The 25,297-nt window shown below is 43.4% G+C and overlaps 1 protein-coding gene across 1 annotated transcript; it reads right to left on the reverse strand.

Annotated features, from left to right (window-relative positions):
- Positions 1-215: 215 nt before the first annotated feature.
- Positions 216-23,352, reverse strand: LOC139376691 (desumoylating isopeptidase 1-like). The gene is made up of 7 exons (XM_071119552.1): positions 22,929-23,352; positions 12,768-12,789; positions 12,479-12,548; positions 12,161-12,270; positions 10,133-10,255; positions 2,100-4,754; positions 216-1,200 (listed from the first exon to the last, which is right to left on the reverse strand). The coding sequence occupies exons 1-6, from the start codon at positions 23,017-23,019 to the stop codon at positions 4,661-4,663; spliced, it is 510 nt and encodes a 169-aa protein (XP_070975653.1). The 5' UTR covers positions 23,020-23,352; the 3' UTR covers positions 216-1,200; positions 2,100-4,660.
- Positions 23,353-25,297: the final 1,945 nt, after the last annotated feature.

Raw genomic sequence — 25,297 nt, forward strand, 5'->3', positions numbered from 1 at the left:
TAAATAAAACACATTTTTATTTGGCCTACCCCCGACGCATTGTACCCCAGTTTGGGAATACCTGTTACACACCATCATATAATGTAGTATGGTCTCCCACTAATCACTGGCTGAAGAGATATTTCTGGGTGAATAAGTATTTTTTTAGGAAACTACCTGTACAAAAATAACCTGCCTTAAGAGTGTTAACACAAAAAGACACATAGACAACAATACTTAGAGAAAAGTTGTCTTTATCAAGCAGAGGCAAGAGTTTCGTTAAATATAAACAGGATCTTTACATCACAATAGTGGACAGAGTAAGGATGGACATTTTGGGGGTATCACAACTTTGACTTAATACCAAATGTGAATTACCGAATATATTAAATCTTGATAATACAATAATAATAACGATATGTATGCTCATAATGACATTAGGTAATAAATTAAAGTATGTCACTTACAAAGACAGTCTTGTGTATATAATCTTACAATAAATAAACAGATCAAAACAAACAAATAATGGCATCAAAATCACAGACACTTGATATCAGGAAAAAAGTGAATGGCGGTTGGCATAACTCTCGATATGGAGAGTGATTTCCTATGCTGGAACAACATTAGGCTGCACACTGATTGCAAGAAAACAGTACAGAGACTCAACAACATTCCAATCTTTGAAAATGCCTAGATATGGTGCATTCCTGCTAATTTGAAAGGTATAAGTATACCAATTCTGGAAAGATGCAGTTGTTCAGTGTATTACTGCAGTTGTTCAGTGTATTACTGTAAAATCCTACATACAGACGTGCTCAAATGTGTTGGTGCCCTTACAGCTCATTAATGCTTCATTCCTCATGAAAAGTGAGTAAATTAAAAGCGGTATACTTGCATGCCGTTGGTATGTCATAGAATAAAGCAAGGAAGCTGTGAAAAGAGATGAATTATTGCTTATTCTACAAAGATATTCTAAAATGGCCTGGACACATGATGGTACCCCTTAGAAAATAGAATAAATCATTTCATTATAGTGATATTTCAAAGTCATTTGTTTCTTTTATTAGTATCACACATCTCCAATCTTGTAAGCAGTCATTCAGCCTATTTAAATGGAGAAAAGTAGTCACTGTGCTGTTTGGTATCATTGTGGTCACCACACTGAACATGGACCAGAGTAAAGTAGTCACTGGGCTGTTTGGTATCATTGTGGTCACCACACTGAACATGGACCAGAGTAAAGTAGTCACTGGGCTGTTTGGTATCATTGTGGTCACCACACTGACCATGGACCAGAGTAAAGTAGTCACTGTGCTGTTTGGTATCATTGTGGTCACCATACTGAACATGGACCAGAGTAAAGTAGTCACTGGGCTGTTTGGTATCATTGTGGTCACCACACTGAACATGGACCAGAGTAAAGTAGTCACTGGGCTGTTTGGTATCATTGTGGTCACCACACTGACCATGGACCAGAGTAAAGTAGTCACTGGGCTGTTTGGTATCATTGTGTGCACCATACTGAACATGGACCAGAGTAAAGTTGTCACTGTGCTGTTTGGTATCATTGTGGTCACCATACTGAACATGGACCAGAGTAAAGTAGTCACTGTGCTGTTTGGTATCATTGTGGTCACCATACTGAACATGGACCAGAGTAAAGTAGTCACTGTGCTGTTTGGTATCATTGTGGTCACCACACTGAACATGGACCAGAGTAAAGTAGTCACTGGGCTGTTTGGTATCATTGTGTGCACCATACTGAACATGGACCAGAGTAAAGTAGTCACTGTGCTGTTTGGTATCATTGTGGTCACCACACTGAACATGGACCAGAGTAAAGTAGTCACTGGGCTGTTTGGTATCATTGTGGTCACCATACTGAACATGGACCAGAGTAAAGTAGTCACTGTGCTGTTTGGTATCATTGTGGTCACCACACTGAACATGGACCAGAGTAAAGTAGTCACTGGGCTGTTTGGTATCATTGTGGTCACCACACTGAACATGGACCAGAGTAAAGTAGTCACTGGGCTGTTTGGTATCATTGTGGTCACCACACTGAACATGGACCAGAGTAAAGTAGTCACTGTGCTGTTTGGTATCATTGTGGTCACCACACTGAACATGGACCAGAGTAAAGTAGTCACTGTGCTGTTTGGTATCATTGTGTGCACCACACTGAACATGGACCAGAGTAAAGTAGTCACTGGGCTGTTTGGTATCATTGTGGTCACCATACTGAACATGGACCAGAGAAAGCAAAGGAAAGATTTGTCTGAGGAGATCAGAAAGAAAGTAATAGACAAGCATGGTAAAGGTAAAGGCTACAAGACCATCTCCAAGCAGCTTGATGTTCCTGTGACAACAGTCGCAAATGTTATTAAGTTTAAGGTCCATGGATCTGTAGCCAACCTCACTGGGCGCGGCCACAAGAGGAAAATCGACCCCAGATTGAACAGAAGGAGAGTGCAAATGGTAGAAAAAGAACCAAGGATAACTGCCAAAGAGATACAAGCTGAACTCCAAGGTGACGGTACGTCAGTTTCTGATCGCACCATCCGTCGCTTTTTGAGAGAAAATGGGCTCCATGGAAGTAGACCCAGGAGGACTCCACATTTGAAAGAAAAACACAAAAAAGCCAGACTGGAATTTTCTAAAATGCATAATGACAAGCCACAATCCTGAGAGAATGTCCTCCAAAACTGGAGCTTTTTGCCAAGTCACATCAGCTCTATGTTCACAGACGAAAACATGAAGCTTTCAAAGAAAATAACAACATACCTACAGTGAAACATGGAGGAGGCTCGGTTATGTTTTGGGGCTGCTTTGCTGCGCCTGGCACAGGGTGCCTTGAATCTGTGCAGGGCACAATGGAATCAAGACTATCAAGGCATTCTGGAGCGAAACGTACTGCCCAGTGTCAGAAAGCTCTGTCTCAGTCGCAGGTCATAGGTCCTCCAACAGGATAATGACCCAAAACACACAGCTAAAAGCACCCAAGAATGGATAAGAACAAAACATTGGACTATTCTGAAGTGATCTTCTATGAGTCCTGATCGGAATCCTATCGAACAACTATGGAAAGAGCTGAAACTTACAGTCTGGAGAAGGCACCCATCAAACCTGAGACAGCTGGAGCAGTTGGCTCAGGAAGAGTGGGTCAAACTACCTGCTAACAGGTGCAGAAGTCTCATTGAGAGCTACAGAAAACATTTGATTGCAGTGATTGCCTCTAAAGGTTGTGCAAAAAAATATTAGGTTATGGGTCCCATCATTTTTGTCCATGCTATTTTCATTTGTTTTATTACTTACAATATTATGTTTAATAAAACATCTAAAGCAAAGTCTGATTTCTATTAAATATGGAATAAGCAACAGTGGATGCCAATTACTTTTGTCAGTTAAGTTATTTCAGAGAAAATTGTGCATTTGTGGAGGGGTACCAACAAATTTGAGCAAGTCTTTACAGGTCACACAAGGTCATAGCTTGATGATCTTGAGCTTGTGTGTAACAATGTTTTCACGGGATAAACCTTGACACCAGACAGTTGGAAGTTGATACGAAGATAAGTGAATACGCAAGTTCACAATATCAAGACAAGTGCAAGTCAGAATTTGTATGGTTTTTATCACGTCTCCAGCTAAAATCTCAAACGTGGTTTGTTTCTCTTTTCATCTTCTCTACCCCTTCTCTCTACCTCTCTGGAGTGTCAATGCAGTCATGTCATGGTAATTAAAAAAGAACAATGAAAACACCAAAATAGCTTACTTAATTACTTATAACAGGAAGGTAAAAGGACACCCTACCCACCCCTGTGCAGGAAAGAGCTGCAGCTCTGGCTCTAGATAGAAAGCTTGCAGCTCCCTAGTTTTACATTCAGCTGACCATGGGCTCCTATGGAGAGTAGAAGAAATATCTATCTTATCATACACTTACGGCCTAATGCCAGCTTTATATCCATGGACATACTAAAATACACACACAGATTGCAGGCCAAGTTTATAGTGGAAAAGGGGTAAGTTAGGTAGAATCATGTTAAGTCTGGGGAGTGTCAGGCTGGGCTGGGGTAAAAGGTCAGATGCAGCTGTTTTTATCTCAATATCAAATAAAATAAAAAAAAATAAAAAATCATTTCTGAGGAACAATTAAGTACCTTAGTGTGGTTATTTTAAATGAGTCAAAAAAATAGCAAAGAGAATTTCTTAGCAAAGAGAATTTCTCAATAAATAATTTTGCTAGGACTGTCTGGGAGTGGTCTGAGTGGGTAGGGGAAAACTGAAAACGTGCTGATATTGGCAGAGTTTTGGAACTCTTTCTTATTGGTCTATTAACCAATACGCCAAAACGCCATCCCACCAAAATACGCTGAAATTTCCAGCGGTCTTTTCAAACAGCTCCTACACTAAAAGGGCATTATAAATTTCACAATTTCATTGTATTATTGACACCTCATAGTGTGGAAATATATATATAAAAAAAACAGGAAAATCACTTTTTTGACTGCCTTTAAGGTATTAAAGAGGTCAGGTTGGGTTAGGTTGCTGCCTGGCCCACTGACTGACTGACTGACACATCAGTAAGGGACTTACAAAGGTCCAGAGCTGCAGATCTCCCACCCCCCCCCACACAGACTGACTGATCGTTTAATATATTACTCTGTGCACCTGTGTTATCGGTCTATCTCTGGCCATAATGTCCATTGAAGGTGTTGCCCCCTTGAGGTGCAATATTGATGGAGTCCAGAAGCGGGCGTAGCGCCTGGCCGAAAGGTCTGCGGGTGACAGAGTGGAACACAGCACAAATTAGAATCCACACAGTGAGTTATGTTTTGAACAAGCTTTCCTTATTTCTATCATACATTCCAACAAACTCAATTTAACTTGAAACACACAGTAAGTGCAGTGCTTAATTTGTAAAAAAGTGAGAGTGAGGTGACCTGGGAAGTTATGCGGTACCGGAGCACATTAGAGAGAAAAAATTAAGCATTGCATGCATATCAATGCATTTGAGTAGTGGCATAGAGGAAGTAGAGTAGAGTCACTTACATGAGTTGCACACATGGGGACATGTTTTAATAGCCTACGGTCCGGGGAGAAAATGTGCCTTTTATAAACCAATTTCATGCAATTCTACATAATTTTACATGACTGGAGACTTTGGCAAAAGTCACACAAATGATCAACATGTCAGGCTACTTTGACACTGACAAACTGAGATCAATAAAAACGACCTCGACTTGAATCCATCAACAGCCTAGGCCTAGGTGTGTGGAGACACATTATGTAGGCTACAATATGAAGAAATTATAATCCTAAAAATGCTTTCCAGTTTCACTGACTCACCCAATGATGAGCAGCTCACTCACTGGTGATGGCCGATGCCAAAAGCCTCTCTCTCCCTCTTTGTAAAACAATATTTGGAAGTTGATCTAACATTTTGTCAGCCTTATAGCATAGAGTCTTCACTCTTCAGCAGGAGCAATTTGTTTTCCAACCTGTGTTTTCCTTCGATTGTATTTGACATATTGCGAAAGGCCAGTTTTATCTGCATGCTGTTTTTTCACCAACAGATTTGCCTTGCGTTCCCAACTGTAGGCTATTCCTGGTTATTGGGCTACAATCCACAGCTACGCTATTTTGAAAAAAAATTAAAAAAGAAGAAGCTATTGATCTTCTGTGGCTAAATTATAGGCCTTCTCGTGGTGTAGTAGGCTATTCTGAATTGTTTATTTTACTTCTGAACAGAGAAGTAATCCTATAATTTTGGCCTATGTATTTCAATTTATCAGGGGCAGTTCCTTCAGAACCCTTTGTGTGGCTATGCTTCTATAAAAGGCAATAAATTATGATGTGCAAGGCTGGAGAGATGAGAGTTGCAAGCTCATGTGTATCAGAGCAGAGAGGGAGAGAGCTCATAGAAAGTGAATCTCATTCTAGTTATGTGAGAGATAATGGCGTGCTTCACATACAGCCATGGCCAAACGTTGATCTCAGTGTTGCGCAAACTATAAGCCTGGGCCACCCCAACCCAAATCAACTCTTAGAATATTAGGCCCGGGCTGAAAATCTACTTTTTCAGGTAACGTTTTTTTGTACTGGCAGGATAATTAACGAAGAGGCAACTGGAATGAACTCTGATCACTTTTATTATAATTTTTACATTGCAAAAAGTAAAAAATATTTTTCAATGCCACAAGAGGTCCTGGAACAAAACAGTCCAAAACGGAGAGGTGTTGGATCCTGTTCCGGCAGGATCCTGCTCAAATTAAGCACTGATTAAGTGTCAAATTTGGCACATGCAGTGCATTCTGAAAGTATTCAGACCCCTTGACTTTTTCCACATTTTGTTATGTTACAGCCTTATTCTAAAATGGATTTCATTTGATTATTATAAAAAATAAAAAATAAAATAAAAAAATAATCTCATAAATTTACATACAATACCCCATAATGACAAAGTGAAAACTGGTTTTTAGAATTTTGGGTAAATTCATAAAAAAAAACTGAAATACCTTATTTACATAGGTATTCAGACTCTTTGCTATGAGACTCAAAATTGAGCTCTGGTGCATCCTGTTTCCATTGATCATCATTGAGATGTTTCTACAACTTGGGAGTCCACCTGTGGTAAATTGATTGGACATGATCTAGAAAGGCACATGCCTGTCTATATAAAGGTCCTACAGTTGACAATGCATGTCAGAGCAAAAACCAAGCAATGAGGTCGAAGGAATTGTCCGTAGAGCTCAGAGACAGAATTGTGTTGAGGCACAGATCTGGGGAAGGGTGGCAAAAGATTTCTGCAGCATTGAAGGTCCCTGAGAACACAGTGACCTCCATAATTCTTAAATGGAAGAAGTTTGGGACCACCAAGACTCTTCCTAGGGCTGGCCACCCGGCCAAACTGAACAATCGAGAGAGAAGGGCCTTGGTCAGGGGAGGTGACCAAGAACCCGATGGTCACTTTGACAGAGCTCCAGAGTTCCTCTGTGGAGAGGGGAGAATCTTCCAGAAGGACAACCATCTCTGCAGCACTCCACTAATCAGGCCTTTATGGTAGTGGCCAGACAGAAGCCACTCCTCAGTAAAAAGGCACATGACAGCCCTCTTGGAGTTTGCCAGAAGGCACCTAAAGGACTCTCAGACAATGAGAAATAAGATTCTCTGGTCTGATGAAACCAAGATTGAACTCTTTAGGCTGAATGCCAAGCGTCACGTCTGGAGGAAACCTGGCACCATCCCTACGGTGAAGCATGGTGGTGTTAGCATGAACAGAGCTAAGTACAGAGATCCTTGATGAAAACCTGCTCCAGAGCACTAAGGACCCCAGACTGGGGCGAAGGTTGACCTTCCAACAGGACAACAACCCTAAGCACACAGCCAAGACAACGCAGAAGTGGCTTCAGGAAAAGTCTCTGAATGTCCTTGAGTGGCCCAGCCAGAGCCCGGACTTGAACCCGATCGAACATATCTGGAGAAACCTGAAAATATCTGTGCAACGACGCTCCCCATCCAACCTGACAGAGCTTGAGACGATCTGCAGAGAAAAATGGGAGAAACTCCCCAAATACAGGAGTGCCACGCTTGTAGCATCATACAGAATAAGACTGGAGGCTGTAATCGCTGCCAAAGGTGCTTCAACAAAGTACTGAGTAACGTGTAAATGTGTTGATTGTTTATACATTTGCAAAAATATCTAAAAACCTGTTTTTACTTTGTCATTATGGGGTAGTGTGTGTAGATTGATGAGGGGAAAAAAATGATTTAATCTTTCCTAGAATAAGGCTGTAACATAACAAAATGTGGAAAAAGTAAAAGGGTCAACACCAGGGCTGTCCAATCCTGTTCCTGGAGAGCAACCGTCCTGTAGCTACAGTTGAAGTCAGAAGTTTTCATACACTTAGGTTAGAGTCATTAAAACTAGTTTTTCAACCACTCCACAAATTTCTTGTTGACGAACTACAGTTTTGGCAAGTCGGTTAGGACATCTACTTTGTGCATGACAAGTAATTTTTCCAACAATTGTTTACAGACAGATTATTTCACTTATAATTAATTCACTGTATCACAATTCCAGCGGGTCAGAAGTTTACATACACTAAGATTACTGTGCCTTTAAACAGCTTGGAAAATTCCAGAAAATGATGTCATGGCTTTAGAAGCTTCTGATAAACGATGTCAATTAGCCTGAGTCAATTGGAGGTGCACCTGTGGATGTATTTCAAGGCCTACCTTCACACTCAGTGCCTCTTTGCTTGACATCATGGGAAAATCAAAAGAAATCAGTCAAGACCTCAGAAAAAAATTGCAGACCTCCACAAGTCTGGTTCATCCTTGGGAGCAATTTCCAAACGCCTGAAGGTACCACGTTCGTCTGTACAAACAATAGTATGCAAGTATAAACACCATGGGACCACGCAGCCGTCATACCGCTCAGGAAGGAGATGCGTTCTGTCTCCTAGAGATGAATGTACTTTGGTGCGAAAAGTGCACATCATTCCCAGAACCACAGCAAAGGACCTTGTGAAGATGCTGGAGGAAACAGGTACAAAAGTATCTATATCCACAGTAAAACGAGTCCTATATCGAAATAACCTGAAAGGCCGCTCAGCAAGAAAGAAGCCACTGCTCCAAAACCGCCATAAAAAAGCCAGACTATGGTTTGCAACTGCACATGGGGACAAAAATAGTACTTTTTGGAGAAATGTCCTCTGGTCTGATGAAACAAAAATAGAACTGTTTGGCCATAATGACCGGCATTATGTTTGGAGGAAAAAGGGGGAGCCTTGCAAGCCGAAGAACACCATCCCAACCGTGAAGCACACCATCCCAACCGTGAAGCACGGGGGTGGCAGCATCATGTTGTGGGGGTGCTTTGCTGCAGGAGGGACTGGTGCACTTCACAAAATAGATTGCATCATGAGGTGAGAAAATTATGTGGATATATTGAGGCAACATCTCAAGTCATCAGTTAAAGCTTGGTCGCAAATGGGTCTTCCAAATGGACAGAGACCCCAAGCATACTTCCAAAGTTGTGGCCAAATGGCTTAAGGATAACAAAGTCAAGGTATTGGAGTGGCCATCACAAAGCCCTGACCTCAATCCCATAGCAAATTTGTGGGCAGAACTGAAAAAGCATGTGCGAGCAAGGAGGCCTACAAACCTGACTCAGTTACACCAGCTCTGTCAGGAAGAATGGGCCAAAATTCACCCAACTTATTGTGGGAAGCTTGTGGAAGGCTACCCGAAACGTTTGACCCAAGTTAAACAATTTAAAGGCAATGCTACCAAATACTATCTGAGTGTATGTAAACTTCTGACACACGGGGAATGTAATGAAAGAAATAAAAGATTCAATAAATCATTCAACTATTATTCTGACATTTCACATTCTTAAAAAAAAAGTGGTGATGCTAACTGACCTAAGACAGGGAATTTTTACTACGATTAAATGTCAGGAATGGGGAAAAACTGAGTTTAAATGTGTTTGGCTAATGTGTATGTAAACTTCTGACTTCAACTGTATTAGTGTTTTTCCAGGAACAGGGTTGGAGAGCCCTGGTGTTGACTCAATATGTGAATGGAGACTTATCATCCTTATGTATTCTTTATTCAGACAGCATTGAACGTAGATATAGGGGGACAGGTAGAGGAGATATAGGGGGGCAGGTAGAGTAGATATAGGGGGGCAGGTAGAGGAGATATAGGGGGACAGGAAGAGGAGATATAGGGGGACAGGAAGAGGAGATATAGGGGGACAGGTAGAGTAGATATAGGGGGGCAGGTAGAGGAGATATAGGGGGACAGGAAGAGTAGATATAGGGGGACAGGTAGAGTAGATATAGGGGGGCAGGTAGAGGAGATATAGGGGGACAGGTTCAGGAGATATAGGGGTACAGGTAGAGGATATATAGGGGTACAGGTAGAGGATATATAGGGGTACAGGTAGAGGATATATAGGGGTACAGGTAGAGGAGAACCCGCACAAAGGTGTCAGGGCTGGAATTCATACCAATGTCGCTCATGGACAATATGTGCTTGGAAGACTGCAGCACTGTCATTGTGCCACGCTCCCACACTACACTCATTATGTTTGACAATAGGTTCTTGTTTCTAGAGAGACGAGGGAGGGAAGAGAGGGGTAACTCACGTGGACAGCACTTCAGCCGGCAGGTCTGTGATGTGGGCAGGGATCTTGCTGCCGGTGAGGAACTGGGCCACTTCGTTACTGAACGTGTTACAGTTCCACTCAAACAGATGGTACTGGTTCCCCCTACAGTGTGTGAGAGAAAGGGGTGTGAGTGGGGAGAAAGGCAGTGAATGAGAGAAAGAAGCAAAGATAGGGACAGAGTAAAGATAGAGTGGATACAGTGAGGGAGAGAGATAAAAAGATCTCGTCAGTATCCAACTGCATATCTCCATCTATACATACCTACAGTACATACACACAGTGCATTCAGAAAGTATTCAGACCCCTTGACTTCTTCCACATCGTTACATTACAGCCTTGTTCAAAAATGTATTAAATTGTTTGTTGTTTTCTCTCAATCTACACACAATACCCCATAATGACAAAGCAAAAACAGGTTAATTTATTTTGCAAATGTATTAAAAATAAACAAATAAAATATCACATTTATCTAAGTATTCAGACCCTTTACTCAGTACTTTGTTGAAGCACCTTTGGCAGCTATTACAGCCTCGAGTCTTCTTGGGTATGACGCTACAAGCTTGGCACACCTGTATTTAGGAAGTTTCTCCCATTCTTCTCTGCAGATCCTCTCAAGTGTTTCTGCACAGCTATTTTCAGCTTTCTCCAGATATGTTAGATCGGACTCAAGTCCGAGCTCTGGCTGGGCCACTCAAGGACATTCAGAAACTTTTCCCGAAGTCACTCCTGCGTTGTCTGGGCTGTGTGCTTAGGGTTGTTGTCCTGTTGGAAGGTGAACCTTCGCCCCAGTCTGATGTCCTGAGCACTCTGGAGCAGGTTTTCATCAAGGATCTCTCTGTACTTTGCGCCATTCATCTTTGCCTAGATCCTGACTAGTCTCCCAGTCCCTTCCGCTGAAAAACATCCACACAGCATGATGCTAACACCACCATGATTCACCATAGGGATGGTGCCAGGTTTCCAACAGACGTGACACTTGGCATTCAAGCCAAAGAGTTCAATCTTGGTTTCATTTGACCAGATAATCATGTTTCTCATGGTCTGAGTCCTTTAGGTGACTTTTGGAAAACACTAAGTGGGCTGTCATGTGCCTTTTACTGAGGAGTTGCTTCCATCTGGCCACTCAACCATAAAGGCCTGATTGGTGGAGTGCTGCAGAGATAGTTGTGCTTCTGGAAGGTTCTCCCATCTTTACACAGGAACTCTAGAGCTCTGTCAGAGTGACCAGCGAGTTCTTGGTCACATTCATGACCAAGGCCCTTCTCCCCCGATTGCTCAGTTTGGCCGGGCAGCCAGCTCTAGGAAGATTCTTGGTGGTTCCAAACTTCTTCCATTTAAGAATGATGGAGGTCACTCTGTTCTTGGGGACCTTCAACACTGCAGACATTTTTTGGTACCCTTCCCCAGATCTGTGCCTCGACACAATCCTGTCTCGCACCTCTACGGACAATTCCTTCGACCTCATGGCTTGGTTTTTGAGCTGATATGCACTGTGAACTGTGGGACCTTATATAAACAGGTTTGTGCCTTTCCAAATAATTTCCAATCAATCAAATTTACTACAGGTGGACTTCAATCAAGTTGTAGAAACATCTCAAGGATGATCAATGGAAACAGGATGCATCTGAGCTCAACTGCGAGTCTCATAGCGAAGGGTCTGAATACTTATTCAGAGGGGTTGTGTGCGGAAGACATTTCAGTTGAATACATTCAGTTGGACAACTGACTATGTATCCCCCTTTCCCTTATGTAAATAAGGTATTTCAGTTTTTATTTTTAATAAATGAGCAAATATTTATTTAAACCTGTTTTCGCTTTGTCATCATGGGGTGTTGTGTGTAGTTTGCTGAGAGAAAAAAAGAAGGGTTTAATCCATTTTAGAATAAGGCTGTAACGTAACAAAATGTGGAAAAAGTCAAGGGGTCTGAATACTTTCCAAAGGCACTGTACATACATACACACACATATCCCAGTGGAGTTAAGATACACCAGGTGTCTCAGTCTCACCTGTACGTGGACTCTCCCAGTGAAGACAGGTACTCCATAAAGATTTCCTCAGTCACTTCTGTGATGCCCAGGTCTATTATGGAGTTGGGTTCTCCCAGGGACGTCCCACCCTGAAACACTCAACAAACACAAACAGCTTAGTCATGTCCCCTGCTTGCTCAGTTGTCCTCCAATGGCCCTGTATTTGCAGCTTTTACTTAGCCCCAGGATTTGTTGAGGATCACAACATCTATGTTTGGGGCAACTCTAACTTAGACTTCTGTGGACAACTCAGGTCTAGTTTATTGTAGGAAGGAATAGAATAAAACGTTGTCTTACAGGTGGGCAGTTTGCGATGCCCTCTCCCCCATAGAAGAACTCCTCTCCATGGACAACAATAGCAGTGTGCCTGAGAGGAATATGTTACTGTTTCGTTTCACATAAAGAGGGATTCTCAATTTACAGACTTAAAAACACTGGGGGAAAAATATCCCTATCATGACATTCATGTAGAGAATGCTCAACATATTTTACAACATCCAGTTATGAAATGATAGGTGAACATAAAATTGACCTTTGTCCTCACAAAAAATAAGAACTTAAATCAAAGAATACATAATTTACTCACCATATTCCATCAAGCTGTTTCCCTGTGAATAGAAGAAAATAGTTTATATGTACATTTTGTGAATGAGAGCTAGAAGTAAATAATAAGTTCAGCCCATGGGCCTAAATGGCATCCTCAGTGTCTCCTCATCCCTGCTACAAATAGTCACTTGTATCGAAGTGCCATGTTTTTAGAGAGTCCCAGCTCTCGCATCACCAAAGATATTTGCTCCTTGTTCCGTGTGGCATCAATTTCCGCGGATAATACAACTTATATTACAACCAAAGCTTGTATATACAAGGAATAAAAATATAAATGCAACATTTAAAGTGTTGGTACCATGTTTCATGAGCTGAAATAAAAGGTCATACACATTTACCATACTCACAAAAAGCTTATGTCTCTCAAATTTGGTGCACAAATTAGTTTTACATCCATGTTAGTGAGCATTTCTCCTTTACCAAGATAATCCATCCGACTGACAGGTGAGGCATATCAAGAAGCCGATTAAACAGCATGATCATTACACAGGTGCACCTTGTGCTGGGGACAATAAAAGGCCACTAAAATGTGCAGTTGTCCCACAACACAATGCCACAGATGTCTAAAGTTGAGGGAGCGTGCAATTGGCATGATGACTGTAGGTATGTCCACCAGAGCTGTTTCCAGAGAATTACATTTAAATTTCTCTACCATAAGCCGCCTCCAAAGACGTTTTAGAGAATTTGGCAGTACGTCCAACCGGCCTCAGAACAGCAGACCATGTGTAACCACGCCAGCCCAGGACCTCCACATCTGGCTTCTTCACCTGCAGGATCGTCAAAGATCAGCCACCCGGACAGCTGATAAAACTGGAGGTTTGCACAACCAAAGAATTTCAACATTAACTATCAGAAACTGTCTCAGGGATGCTCATTTGCATGCTAGTTGTCTTCACCAGGGTCTTGACCTGTCTGAAGTTCCGCATCGTAACTGACTTCAGCGGGCAAGTGCTCAACTTCGATGGCCATTGGCACGCTGGAGAAGTGTGCTCTTCACAGATGAATTCGGGTTTCAACTGTACCGGGCAGATGGCAGATGTGTGGGCGAGCGGTTTGCTGATGTTAATGTGAACAGAGTGCCCCATGGTAGTTGTGGGGTTATGGTATGGGCAGGTATAAGCTACAACAAACACAATTGTATTTTATCGATGACAATTTGAATGCACAGAGATACCGTGACAAGATGCTGAGGCCCATTGTCGTGCCATTAATCCGCCGCCATCGCCTCATGGGGCGGCAGGGTAGCCTAGTGGTTAGAGCGTTGGACTAAGGTTGCAAGGTTGGACTAAGGTTGCAAGGAAGGTTGCAAGTTCAAACCCCCAAGCTGACAAGGTACAAATCTGTCGTTCTGCTCTTGAACAGGCAGTTAACCCACTGTTCCTAGGCCGTCATTGAAAATAAGAATTTGTTTTTAACTGACTTGCCTGGTTAAATAAAGGTTAAAAAAATGTTTTTTAAAATGTTTCAGCATGATAATGTGCATGTCACAAGGATCTGTACACAATTCCTGGAAGCTGAAAATGTACCACTTCTTCCATGGCCTGCATTCTCACCAGACATGTCGCCCATTGAGCCCATTGAGCATGCTCAATGGGCGACATGTCTGGTGAGAATGCAGGCCATGGAAGAACTGGTACATTTTCAGCTTCCAGGAATTGTGTACAGATCCTTGCGACATGCACATTATCATGCTGAAACATGAGGTGATGCTCTGGATAGACGTGTACGACAGCGTGTTCCAGTTCCCGCAAATATCTAGCAACTTCACACAGCCATTGAATAGGAGTGGGAGGACATTCCACAGGCCACAATCAACAGCCTGATTAACTCTATGCAAAGGAGATCTGTCGCGCTGCATGAGACAAATGGTGGTCACACTAGATACTTAATGGTTTTCTGATCCACGTCCCTACTTTTTTGGGGATGACTTGGCCCGCAGAGTGAAGGAAAAGCAGCCAACAAGTGCTCAGCATATGCGGGAACTCCTTCAAGACTATTGGAAAAGCATTCCAGGTGAAGCTGGTTTTGAGAATGCAAAGAGTGTGCAAAGCTGTCATCAAGGCAAAGGGTGGCTACTTTGAAGAATCTTAAATATAAAATATATTTAGATTTTTTTAACACTTTTTTGCTTATAAGAAATCCCGCTATGCCCTCAGACGAACCATCAAACAGGCAAAGCATCAATACAGGACTGAGATTGAATCCTACAACACTGCTTCTGACGCTCGTCGGATGTGGCAGGGCTTACAAACTATTACGGACTACAAAAGGGAAACACAGCCGCGAGCTGCCCAATGACGTGAACATACCAAACTAAATGCCTTTCAAGCTCGTATTGAGGCAAGCAAAACTGAAGCATGCATGAGAGCACTAGGTGTTCCGCTCTCTGTAGTCGATGTGAGTATGACCTTGAAACAGGTCAACATTCACAAGACCGCAGGGCCAGACGGATTATCAGGACGTGTACTCAGACCATGCATGGACCAATTGGCAAGTGTCTTCACTGACATTTTAAACCTTTCCCAGACCAAATCTGTAATAACTACATGTTTCAAGCAGACCACCATAGTCCCGGTACCCAAGAAAGCAAAGGTAACCTGCCTAAATGACCACCGCCCCGTAGCACTCACGTCGGTAGCCATGAAGTGCTTTGAAAGGCTGGTCATGGCTCACAACACCATCATCCCAGAAACCCTAGACCCACTCGAATTCACGTACCACCCCAACAGATCCACAGATGACGCAATCTCAATCGCACTCCACACTGCACTTTCCCACCAGGACAAAGGAACCCCTATGTGAGAATGCTGTTCATTGACTACAGAACAGCGTTTAACACCATAGTGCCCACAAAGCTCACCACTAAGCTAAAGACCCTGGGACTAAACACCTCCCTCTGCAACTGGAACCTGGACTTCCTGATGGGCCACCCCCAGGTGGTAAGGGTAGGCAACAACACATCTGCCACGCTGATCTTCAACACGGGGGCCCCTCAGGGGTGCGTGCTTAGTCCCCTCCGGTACTCCCTGTTCACCCATGACTGCGTGGCCAAGCACGCCTCCAACACCATCATTAAGTTTGCTGACGACACAGTGGTAGGCGTGATTACCGACAAGACAGCCTATAGGGAGGGGGTCAGTCCCTTAATGTGAGCAAGACAAAAGGAGCTGATCATGGACTACAGGAAAAGAAGGGCCGAACACACCCCCATTCACAATGGGGCTGTAGTGGAGTGGGTCAAGAGTTAAGTTCATTGGTGTCCACATCACCAAAAAACTATCATGGTCCCAACACACCAAGACAGTTGTGAACCTGACTTCCGGCGCCGACAGAGATGGCCGCCTCGCTTCGCGTTCCTAGGAAACTATGCAGTTTTTTGTTTTTTTACGTGTTATTTCTTACATTAGTACCCCAGGTCATCTTAGGTTTCATTACATACAGTCGAGAAGAACTACTGAATATAAGATCAGCATCAACTCACCATCAGTACGACCAAGAATATGTTTTTCGCGACGCGGATCCTGTGTTCTGCCTTACAAACAGGACAAAGGAGTGGATCCTATGCAGCGACCCAAAAAAACGACTCCGAAAGAGAGGGAAACGAGGCGGTCTACTGGTCAGACTCCGGAGACGGGCACAGCGCGCACCACTCCCTAGCATTCTTCTTGCCAATGTCCAGTCTCTTGACAACAAGGTTGATGAAATCCGAGCAAGGGTAGCATTCCAGAGGGACATCAGAGACTGTAACGTTCTTTGCTTCACGGAAACGTGGCTTACTGGAGAGACGCAATCCGAAGCGGTGCAGCCAACAGGTTTCTCCACGCATCGCGCAGACAGGAAAAAACATCTTTCTGGTAAAAAGAGGGGCGGGGGCGTATGCCTTATGACTAACGTGACATGGTGCGATGAAAGAAACATACAGGAACTCAAATCCTTCTGTTCACCTGATTTAGAATTCCTCACAATCAAATGTAGACCGCATTATCTACCAAGAGAATTCTCTTCGATCATAATCACAGCCGTATATATCCCCCCCCAAGCAGACACATCGATGGCTCTGAACGAACTTTATTTAACTCTCTGCAAACTGGAAACAATTTATCCGGAGGCTGCATTCATTGTAGCTGGGGATTTTAACAAGGCTAATCTGAAAACAAGACTCCCCAAATTTTATCAGCATATCGATTGCGCAACCAGGGGAGGAAAGACCTTGGACCATTGTTACTCTAACTTCCGCGACGCATATAAGGCCCTGCCCCGCCCCCCTTTCGGAAAAGCTGACCACGACTCCATTTTGTTGATCCCTGCCTACAGACAGAAACTAAAACAAGAGGCTCCCACGCTGAGGTCTGTCCAACGCTGGTCCGACCAAGCTGACTCCACACTCCAAGACTGCTTCCATCACGTGGACTGGGAGATGTTTCGTATTGCGTCAGATAACAACATTGACGAATACGCTGATTCGGTGTGCGAGTTCATTAGAACGTGCGTTGAAGATGTCGTTCCCATAGCAACGATTAAAACATTCCCTAACCAGAAACCGTGGATTGATGGCAGCATTCGTGTGAAACTGAAAGCGCGAACCACTGCTTTTAATCAGGGCAAGGTGTCTGGTAACATGACCGAATACAAACAGTGCAGCTATTCCCTCCGCAAGGCTATCAAACAAGCTAAGCGCCAGTACAGAGACAAAGTAGAATCTCAATTCAACGGCTCAGACACAAGAGGCATGTGGCAGGGTCTACAGTCAATCACGGACTACAGGAAGAAACCCAGCCCAGTCACGGACCAGGATGTCTTGCTCCCAGGCAGACTAAATAACTTTTTTGCCCGCTTTGAGGACAATACAGTGCCACTGACACGGCCTGCAACGAAAACATGCGGTCTCTCCTTCACTGCAGCCGAGGTGAGTAAGACATTTAAACGTGTTAACCCTCGCAAGGCTGCAGGCCCAGATGGCATCCCCAGCCGCGCCCTCAGAGCATGCGCAGACCAGCTGGCCGGTGTGTTTACGGACATATTCAATCAATCCCTATACCAGTCTGCTGTTCCCACATGCTTCAAGAGGGCCACCATTGTTCCTGTTCCCAAGAAAGCTAAGGTAACTGAGCTAAATGACTACCGCCCCGTAGCACTCACATCCGTCATCATGAAGTGCTTTGAGAGACTAGTCAAGGACCATATCACCTCCACCCTACCTGACACCCTAGACCCACTCCAATTTGCTTACCGCCCAAATAGGTCCACAGACGATGCAATCTCAACCACACTGCACACTGCCCTAACCCATCTGGACAAGAGGAATACCTATGTGAGAATGCTGTTCATCGACTACAGCTCGGCATTCAACACCATAGTACCCTCCAAGCTCGTCATCAAGCTCGAGACCCTGGGTCTCGACCCCGCCCTGTGCAACTGGGTACTGGACTTCCTGACGGGCCGCCGCCAGGTGGTGAGGGTAGGCAACAACATCTCCTCCCCGCTGATCCTCAACACTGGGGCCCCACAAGGTTGCGTTCTGAGCCCTCTCCTGTACTCCCTGTTCACCCACGACTGCGTGGCCACGCACGCCTCCAACTCAATCATCAAGTTTGCGGACGACACAACAGTGGTAGGCTTGATTACCAACAACGATGAGACGGCCTACAGGGAGGAGGTGAGGGCCCTCGGAGTGTGGTGTCAGGAAAACAACCTCACACTCAACGTCAACAAAACTAAGGAGATGATTGTGGACTTCAGGAAACAGCAGAGGGAACACCCCCCTATCCACATCGATGGAACAGTAGTGGAGAGGGTAGCAAGTTTTAAGTTCCTCGGCATACACATCACAGACAAACTGAATTGGTCCACTCACACAGACAGCATCGTGAAGAAGGCGCAGCAGCGCCTCTTCAACCTCAGGAGGCTGAAGAAATTCGGCTTGTCACCAAAAGCACTCACAAACTTCTACAGATGCACAATCGAGAGCATCCTGGCGGGCTGTATCACCGCCTGGTATGGCAACTGCACCGCCCTCAACCGTAAGGCTCTCCAGAGGGTAGTGAGGTCTGCACAACGCATCACCGGGGGCAAACTACCTGCCCTCCAGGACACCTACACCACCCGATGTCACAGGAAGGCCATAAAGATCATCAAGGACATCAACCACCCGAGCCACTGCCTGTTCACCCCGCTATCATCCAGAAGGCGAGGTCAGTACAGGTGCATCAAAGCTGGGACCGAGAGACTGAAAAACAGCTTCTATCTCAAGGCCATCAGACTGTTAAACAGCCACCACTAACACTGAGTGGCTGCTGCCAACACACTGACACTGACTCAACTCCAGCCACTTTAATAATGGGAATTGATGGGAAATGATGTAAATATATCACTAGCCACTTTAAACAATGCTACCTTATATAAATGTTACTTACCCTACATTATTCATCTCATACGCATACGTATATACTGTACTCTATATCATCGACGGTATCCTTATGTAATACATGTATCACTAGCCACTTTATACTATACTATGCCACTTTGTTTACATACTCATCTCATTTGTACATACTGTACCCGATACCATCTACTGTATCTTGCCTATGCTGCTCTGTACCATCACTCATTCATATATCCTTATGTACATATTCTTTATCCCCTTACACTGTGTACAAGACAGTAGTTTGGAATTGTTAGTTAGATTACTTGTTATTACTGCATTGTCGGAACTAGAAGCACAAGCATTTCGCTACACTCGCATTAACATCTGCTAACCATGTGTATGTGACAAATAAAATTTGATTTGATTTGATTTGATTTGATTTAAGAGGGCACAACAAAACCTTTCCGCCTCAGGAGAACAGGTCCCCAGATCCTCAAAAAGCTTTCCTGCCATCCAGGACCTATATACTAGGCATGTCAGAAGAAGGCCCAAACAAATTGTCCAAGACTCTAGTCACCCAAGTCATAGACTGTTCTCTCTGCTACCGCATGGCAAGCGGTATCAGATCGCCAAGTCTAAGCCTCCTTAACAGCTTTAACCCCCAAGCCATGAGACTGCTGAACAATGAATCAAATGGCCATATTGACCCCCCCCCCCCCCCCCTTTGTTTTTACACTGCTGCTACTCGCTGTTTATTATCTATGCATAATTACCTTTCCCCTAAATACATGTACTAATTATCTTGACTAACCTGTACTCCCACACATTGACTCCGTACCAGTGCCCCCTGTATACAGCCTCGTTATTATGTTTTACTTTGGCTTATTTAGTCAATATTTTTTTTCATGCTATCCCCAGAAGTGCCCCGAACTGCATTGTTGGTTAAGGGCTTGTAAGTAAGCATTTCACATTAAGGTTGTATTCGGCGAATGTGACCCAAAATAATTTGTTGTGATATGACAGAATTCAGAACATGAGCCATTCTTACAGTATTCTCCCTGCACACGAAGTCAGAACTGTATGATAAATAAAGTGGCCAAATAAGCAGACAATGAAAGCTCTTACAATATTCGATGATGACATTTCTCAAAAACAGTCTATAAGCTAAATGACCATTCAAAACTTACTTTCCCTAGTCAGAGCTTGTTTTTTCCGAGTTCCCAGATGTCTTGAACTCACTGAAGTCTGAGATTTCCCAGTTCCAATTGTTTTGAATGTGTCAGAAGTCATGCTGGATTGACAGCATGGCCAATGTTGAATGTTAATCCTTTTAAGCTTGGAAAAGAGACCCTTAAACCCAGACTTGTACCACACAACCACTCCATTGAATAGCAGGCTAGTGATTGCTTTGCAATACTTGCAAATAAGCACTGATTCCTTCCAAACCACTCATTGCTGAATTTGTGATTTTCAACTTGTTGTGTAATGTTTATGTCCAATGGCCGATGAACATCGATATGTTTTATCTATAATTTCTCTTCATTTGACAAGGATTGAAAAGTATTTGCCAGTAGATTGCCGACTTGATTCATGATGACGACTGCTAGCTTGCTAGCTAAGATTTTGAAAGTATGATATTGACATGATCAGTATAATTAAAAGGTAGGGTACATATAACGTGATTTGACATAATTTTATCTGTGGCCAATGACCAAGCCTTCTTGGATGGGCACTTCTAACGTAACTCTATGGCAGCACCCAAGGGGCTTGAATTTTCAATCTCTCCCTGTAGATTTTGCGGTGACGTAGTGTCCCCATGAGTGACAGAACACTGAGCCAATCACGGTGCAACTAGAGAACATTACCAACCCCTACGCTCCGTATATTCCACTGACTCCCCCACCACCACAGAAAGCACTGAGCTAGGCTCCTTACTCTAGAAAGCAAAAAAGAGAACATGTTTGTATGCGGCTTTATTAACTCAATTATATTTTATTTATTTTTACATTGTTTGCAAACTGATATGCGACACGTATTAATGCCAAAATAACATGCAAAACAAGCAATTTTTATATATATATATATATATATATATATCTCTCAACTCAGTAAAAAAAAATAAACATCCCTTTTCAGGATCCTTTTTTTCAAATATATTTTGTAAAAATACAAATAACTTCACAGATCTTCATTGTAAAGGGTTTAAACACTGTTTCCCATGCATGTTCAAGGAACCATAAGCAATTAATTAACATGCACTTGTGGAACGGTCATTAAGACACTTACTGCTTACAGACAGTAGGCAATTAAGGTCACAGTTATGAAAACGTAGGACACTAAAAAAGAGGCCTTTCTACTCACTCTGAAAAACACCAACAGAAAGATGCCCAGGGTCCCTGCTCATCTGCGTGAACGTGCCTTATGCATGCTGCAAGGAGGCTTGAGGACTGCAGACGTGGCCAGGGCAATAAATTGCAATGTCCATACTGTGAGACGCCTAAGACAGCGCTAGAGGGAGACAGGGCGGCCAGCTGATCGTCATCGCAGTGGCAGACCACGTGTAACAGTAACAAGATCGGTACATCCGAACATCACACCTGCGGGACAGGTACAGGATGGCAACAACAACTGCCCAAGTTACACCAGGAATTCACAATCCCTCCATCAGTGCTCAGATTGTCCGCAATAGGCTGAGAGAAGCTGGACTTAGGGTTTGTAGGCCTGTTGTAAGGCAGGTCCTCACCAGACATCACAGGCAACAACGTCACCTATGGGCACAAACCCACCGTCGCTGGACCAGACAGGACTGGCAAAAAAGGCTCATCCTGACATTACCCTCCAGCATGACAATGCCACCAGCCATACTGCTTGTTCTGTGCGTGATTTCCTGCAAGACAGGAATGTCAGTGTTCTGCCATGGCCAGCGAAGAGCCCAGATCTCAATCCCATTGAGCACGTATGGGACCTGTTGGATCGGAGGGTGAGGGCTAGGGCCAGTCCCCCCAGAAATGTTCAGGAACTTGCAGGTGCCTTGGTAGAAGAGTGGGGTAACATCTCACAGCAAGAACTGGCAAATCTGGTGCAGTCTACGAGGAGGAGATGCATCTGCAGTACTTAATGCAGCTTGTGGCCACACCAGATACTGACTGATACTTTTGATTTTGACACCCCCCCCCCCCCCCCCCCTTTGTTCAGGGACACATTTATGTTAGTCACACGTCTGTGGAACTTGTTCAGTTTATGTCTCAGTTGTTGAATCTTGTTATGTTCATACAAATATTTACACATGTTAAGTTTGCTGAAAATAAACGCAGTTGACAGTGAGAGGACGTTTCTTTTTTTGCTGAGTTTATATAGTTTTTTAGGGTTCTGTCCCACCTGCCATGAATTACAGGTCGCCATTGGTCCCTTAAGGTCTTTGTGTAATGTGTTATTGTACCCCCTAGCCCAAAATCCTTGGTATATTCTTTATTTATAAACTGGGTGGTTTGAGCCCTGAATGCTGATTGGCTGACAGCCGTGGTATATCAGAACGTATACCACGGGTATGACAAAACATTTATTTTTACTTCTCTAATTACATTGGTAACTAGTTTATAATAGCAATAAGGTACCTCGGGGGTCTGTGATATATTGGCCATATACCACACCCCCTCATGCCTTATTGCTTAAGCGTACTTGTGTTCCCCGTGTACATTTGTATTGATTTATTATTGTTAATAAAAAAAAAAACATTTACAAAAAAGTACAACCAAAGATAACTAGCTTGCATCTTACCTAGCATGAGGGGGCTCAGCTGGCGAGCCATTCCGTTAGACAGGTCGTAAACGTACAGTTTAACAGGATACAAGGTGTAATTTTGATCCATAATTCAGCTCGATGTTAAATCAGGTTTTTTAGTGTTGTTTTGTCTCCAATGTTTACGAGCTGGCTACAGTAACGTTAGGTCGTTCTGGTTCCGCTTGGCCTAAAATGGCAAAACACAAATCGTCCCGAAATGGCGTATGTTGGGCAAAAAAAAAAGGCAGCAGAATTACGACTATCTAATAATTTAGGCAAATTCACGACCATAGTAAGACATCACCTAACAGCTAGCAAGCTAATCAGCTGTTTCTGTGTCCCTGTCGTTTACCACCACTATGGCGCCGCCGATAGAGGGCGGCTTGAGAACGTTCATAACAATGGCATGACGCGACCGAGTGACGGAGGTGCAACCTATAAATACCATATAAATGGCATGAGAGGAATATTGACTTTGTTCTTGATATTTTCGACAACAAGGGTAATATTCTCACATATGAACAATTTATAACATTGAAAGAGTTTCCAATACATTTCAGAGAGTTTATTTCTGTGATCAAAGCCGTTCCCAGTGGTCTTACTGTAACAGCATAACTTTAGACCGTCCCCTAGCCCATACCAGGGCGCGAACTAGGGACCCTCTGCACACATCAACAACAGTCACCCATGAAGCATCGTTACCCATCGCTCCACAAAAGCCGCGGAGCAAGGGGAACCACTACTTCAAGGTCTCAGAGCAAGTGACTTCACCGATTGAAACGCTATTTAGCGCGCACCACCGCTAACTAGCTAGCCGTTTCACAACCGTTACATAACTACACTTATGAAAAGTCATCTTAATTTTGGGAATGATCACAAAGTTTATCCAGAACTCAGATTGGAAGGCGTGGGTTTACTTGAGAAATCTTGTTGTAATAAATATATAAGACAAATTCTTCATTCACAAAACCAACTTACACTGAGAGGAAAGTCTGGAATAATGCATGGTTTAAGGCCTTACAAATACTGTATACCAAACAAAGTTAAGGAAGTGCACTTCAACATTTTACATAAGATATATCCATGTAAGATTTCCAAATTTGTGGCTATTGATGATATCTGCGTTTTCTGTGAAAAAGAAGGTGAGAATCTGTCTCACTTGTTCTTTGAATGTAAATTTGTGTCAGAATTTTGGGAAAACCTTGCAAAGTACTTATTTACCATTATGAACACTGCTTATAATTTTAACATAAAATATATAATATGTTACTATTGCAATGATAACAAAACCACTGAAATGATTGTTAATTTTTTTATTCTTGTTGCCAAATACTTTATACACAAACAAAAATTCAAAAATTCTATACCAAAATTAGAAAATGTTCTGATTGAATTTAATTATCTTATTAAAACACTAACCCTAGTGAATAACAACAAGAATAACATCTTCATGAATCATTATCAAATCAAATCAAATCAAATCAAATTTATTTATATAGCCCTTCGTACATCAGCTGATATCTCAAAGTGCTGTACAGAAACCCAGCCTAAAACCCCAAACAGCAAGCAATGCAGGTGTAGAAGCACGGTGGCTAGGAAAAACTCCCTAGAAAGGCCAAAACCTAGGAAGAAACCTAGAGAGGAACCAGGCTATGTGGGGTGGCCAGTCCTCTTCTGGCTGTGCCGGGTGGAGATTATAACAAAACATGGTCAAGATGTTCAAATGTTCATAAATGACCAGCATGGTCGAATAATAATAAGGCAGAATAGTTGAAACTGGAGCAGCAGCACAGTCAGGTGGACTGGGGACAGCAAGGAGTCATCATGTCAGGTATTCCTGGGGCATGGTCCTATGGCTCAGGTCCTCCGAGAGAGAGAAAGAAAGAGAGAATTAGAGAGAGCATATGTGGGATGGCCAGTCCTCTTCTGGCTGTGCCGGGTGGAGATTATAACAGAACATGGCCAAGATGTTCAAATGTTCATAAATGACCAGCATGGTCGAATAATAATAAGGCAGAACAGTTGAAACTGGAGCAGCAGCACAGCCAGGTGGACTGGGGACAGCAAGGAGTCATCATGTCAGGTAGTCCTGGGGCATGGTCCTAGGGCTCAGGTCCTCCGAGAGAGAGAAAGAGAGAAGGAGAGAATTAGAGAACGCACACTTAGATTCACACAGGACACCGAATAGGACAGGAGAAGTACTCCAGATATAACAAACTGACCCTAGCCCCCCGACACATAAACTACTGCAGCATAAATACTGGAGGCTGAGACAGGAGGGGTCAGGAGACACTGTGGCCCCATCCGAGGACACCCCCGGACAGGGCCAAACAGGAAGGATATAACCCCACCCACTTTGCCAAAGC

This window comes from Oncorhynchus clarkii, chromosome 20 (assembly GCF_045791955.1).
Source record: "Oncorhynchus clarkii lewisi isolate Uvic-CL-2024 chromosome 20, UVic_Ocla_1.0, whole genome shotgun sequence".
NCBI lineage: Eukaryota > Metazoa > Chordata > Actinopteri > Salmoniformes > Salmonidae > Oncorhynchus > Oncorhynchus clarkii.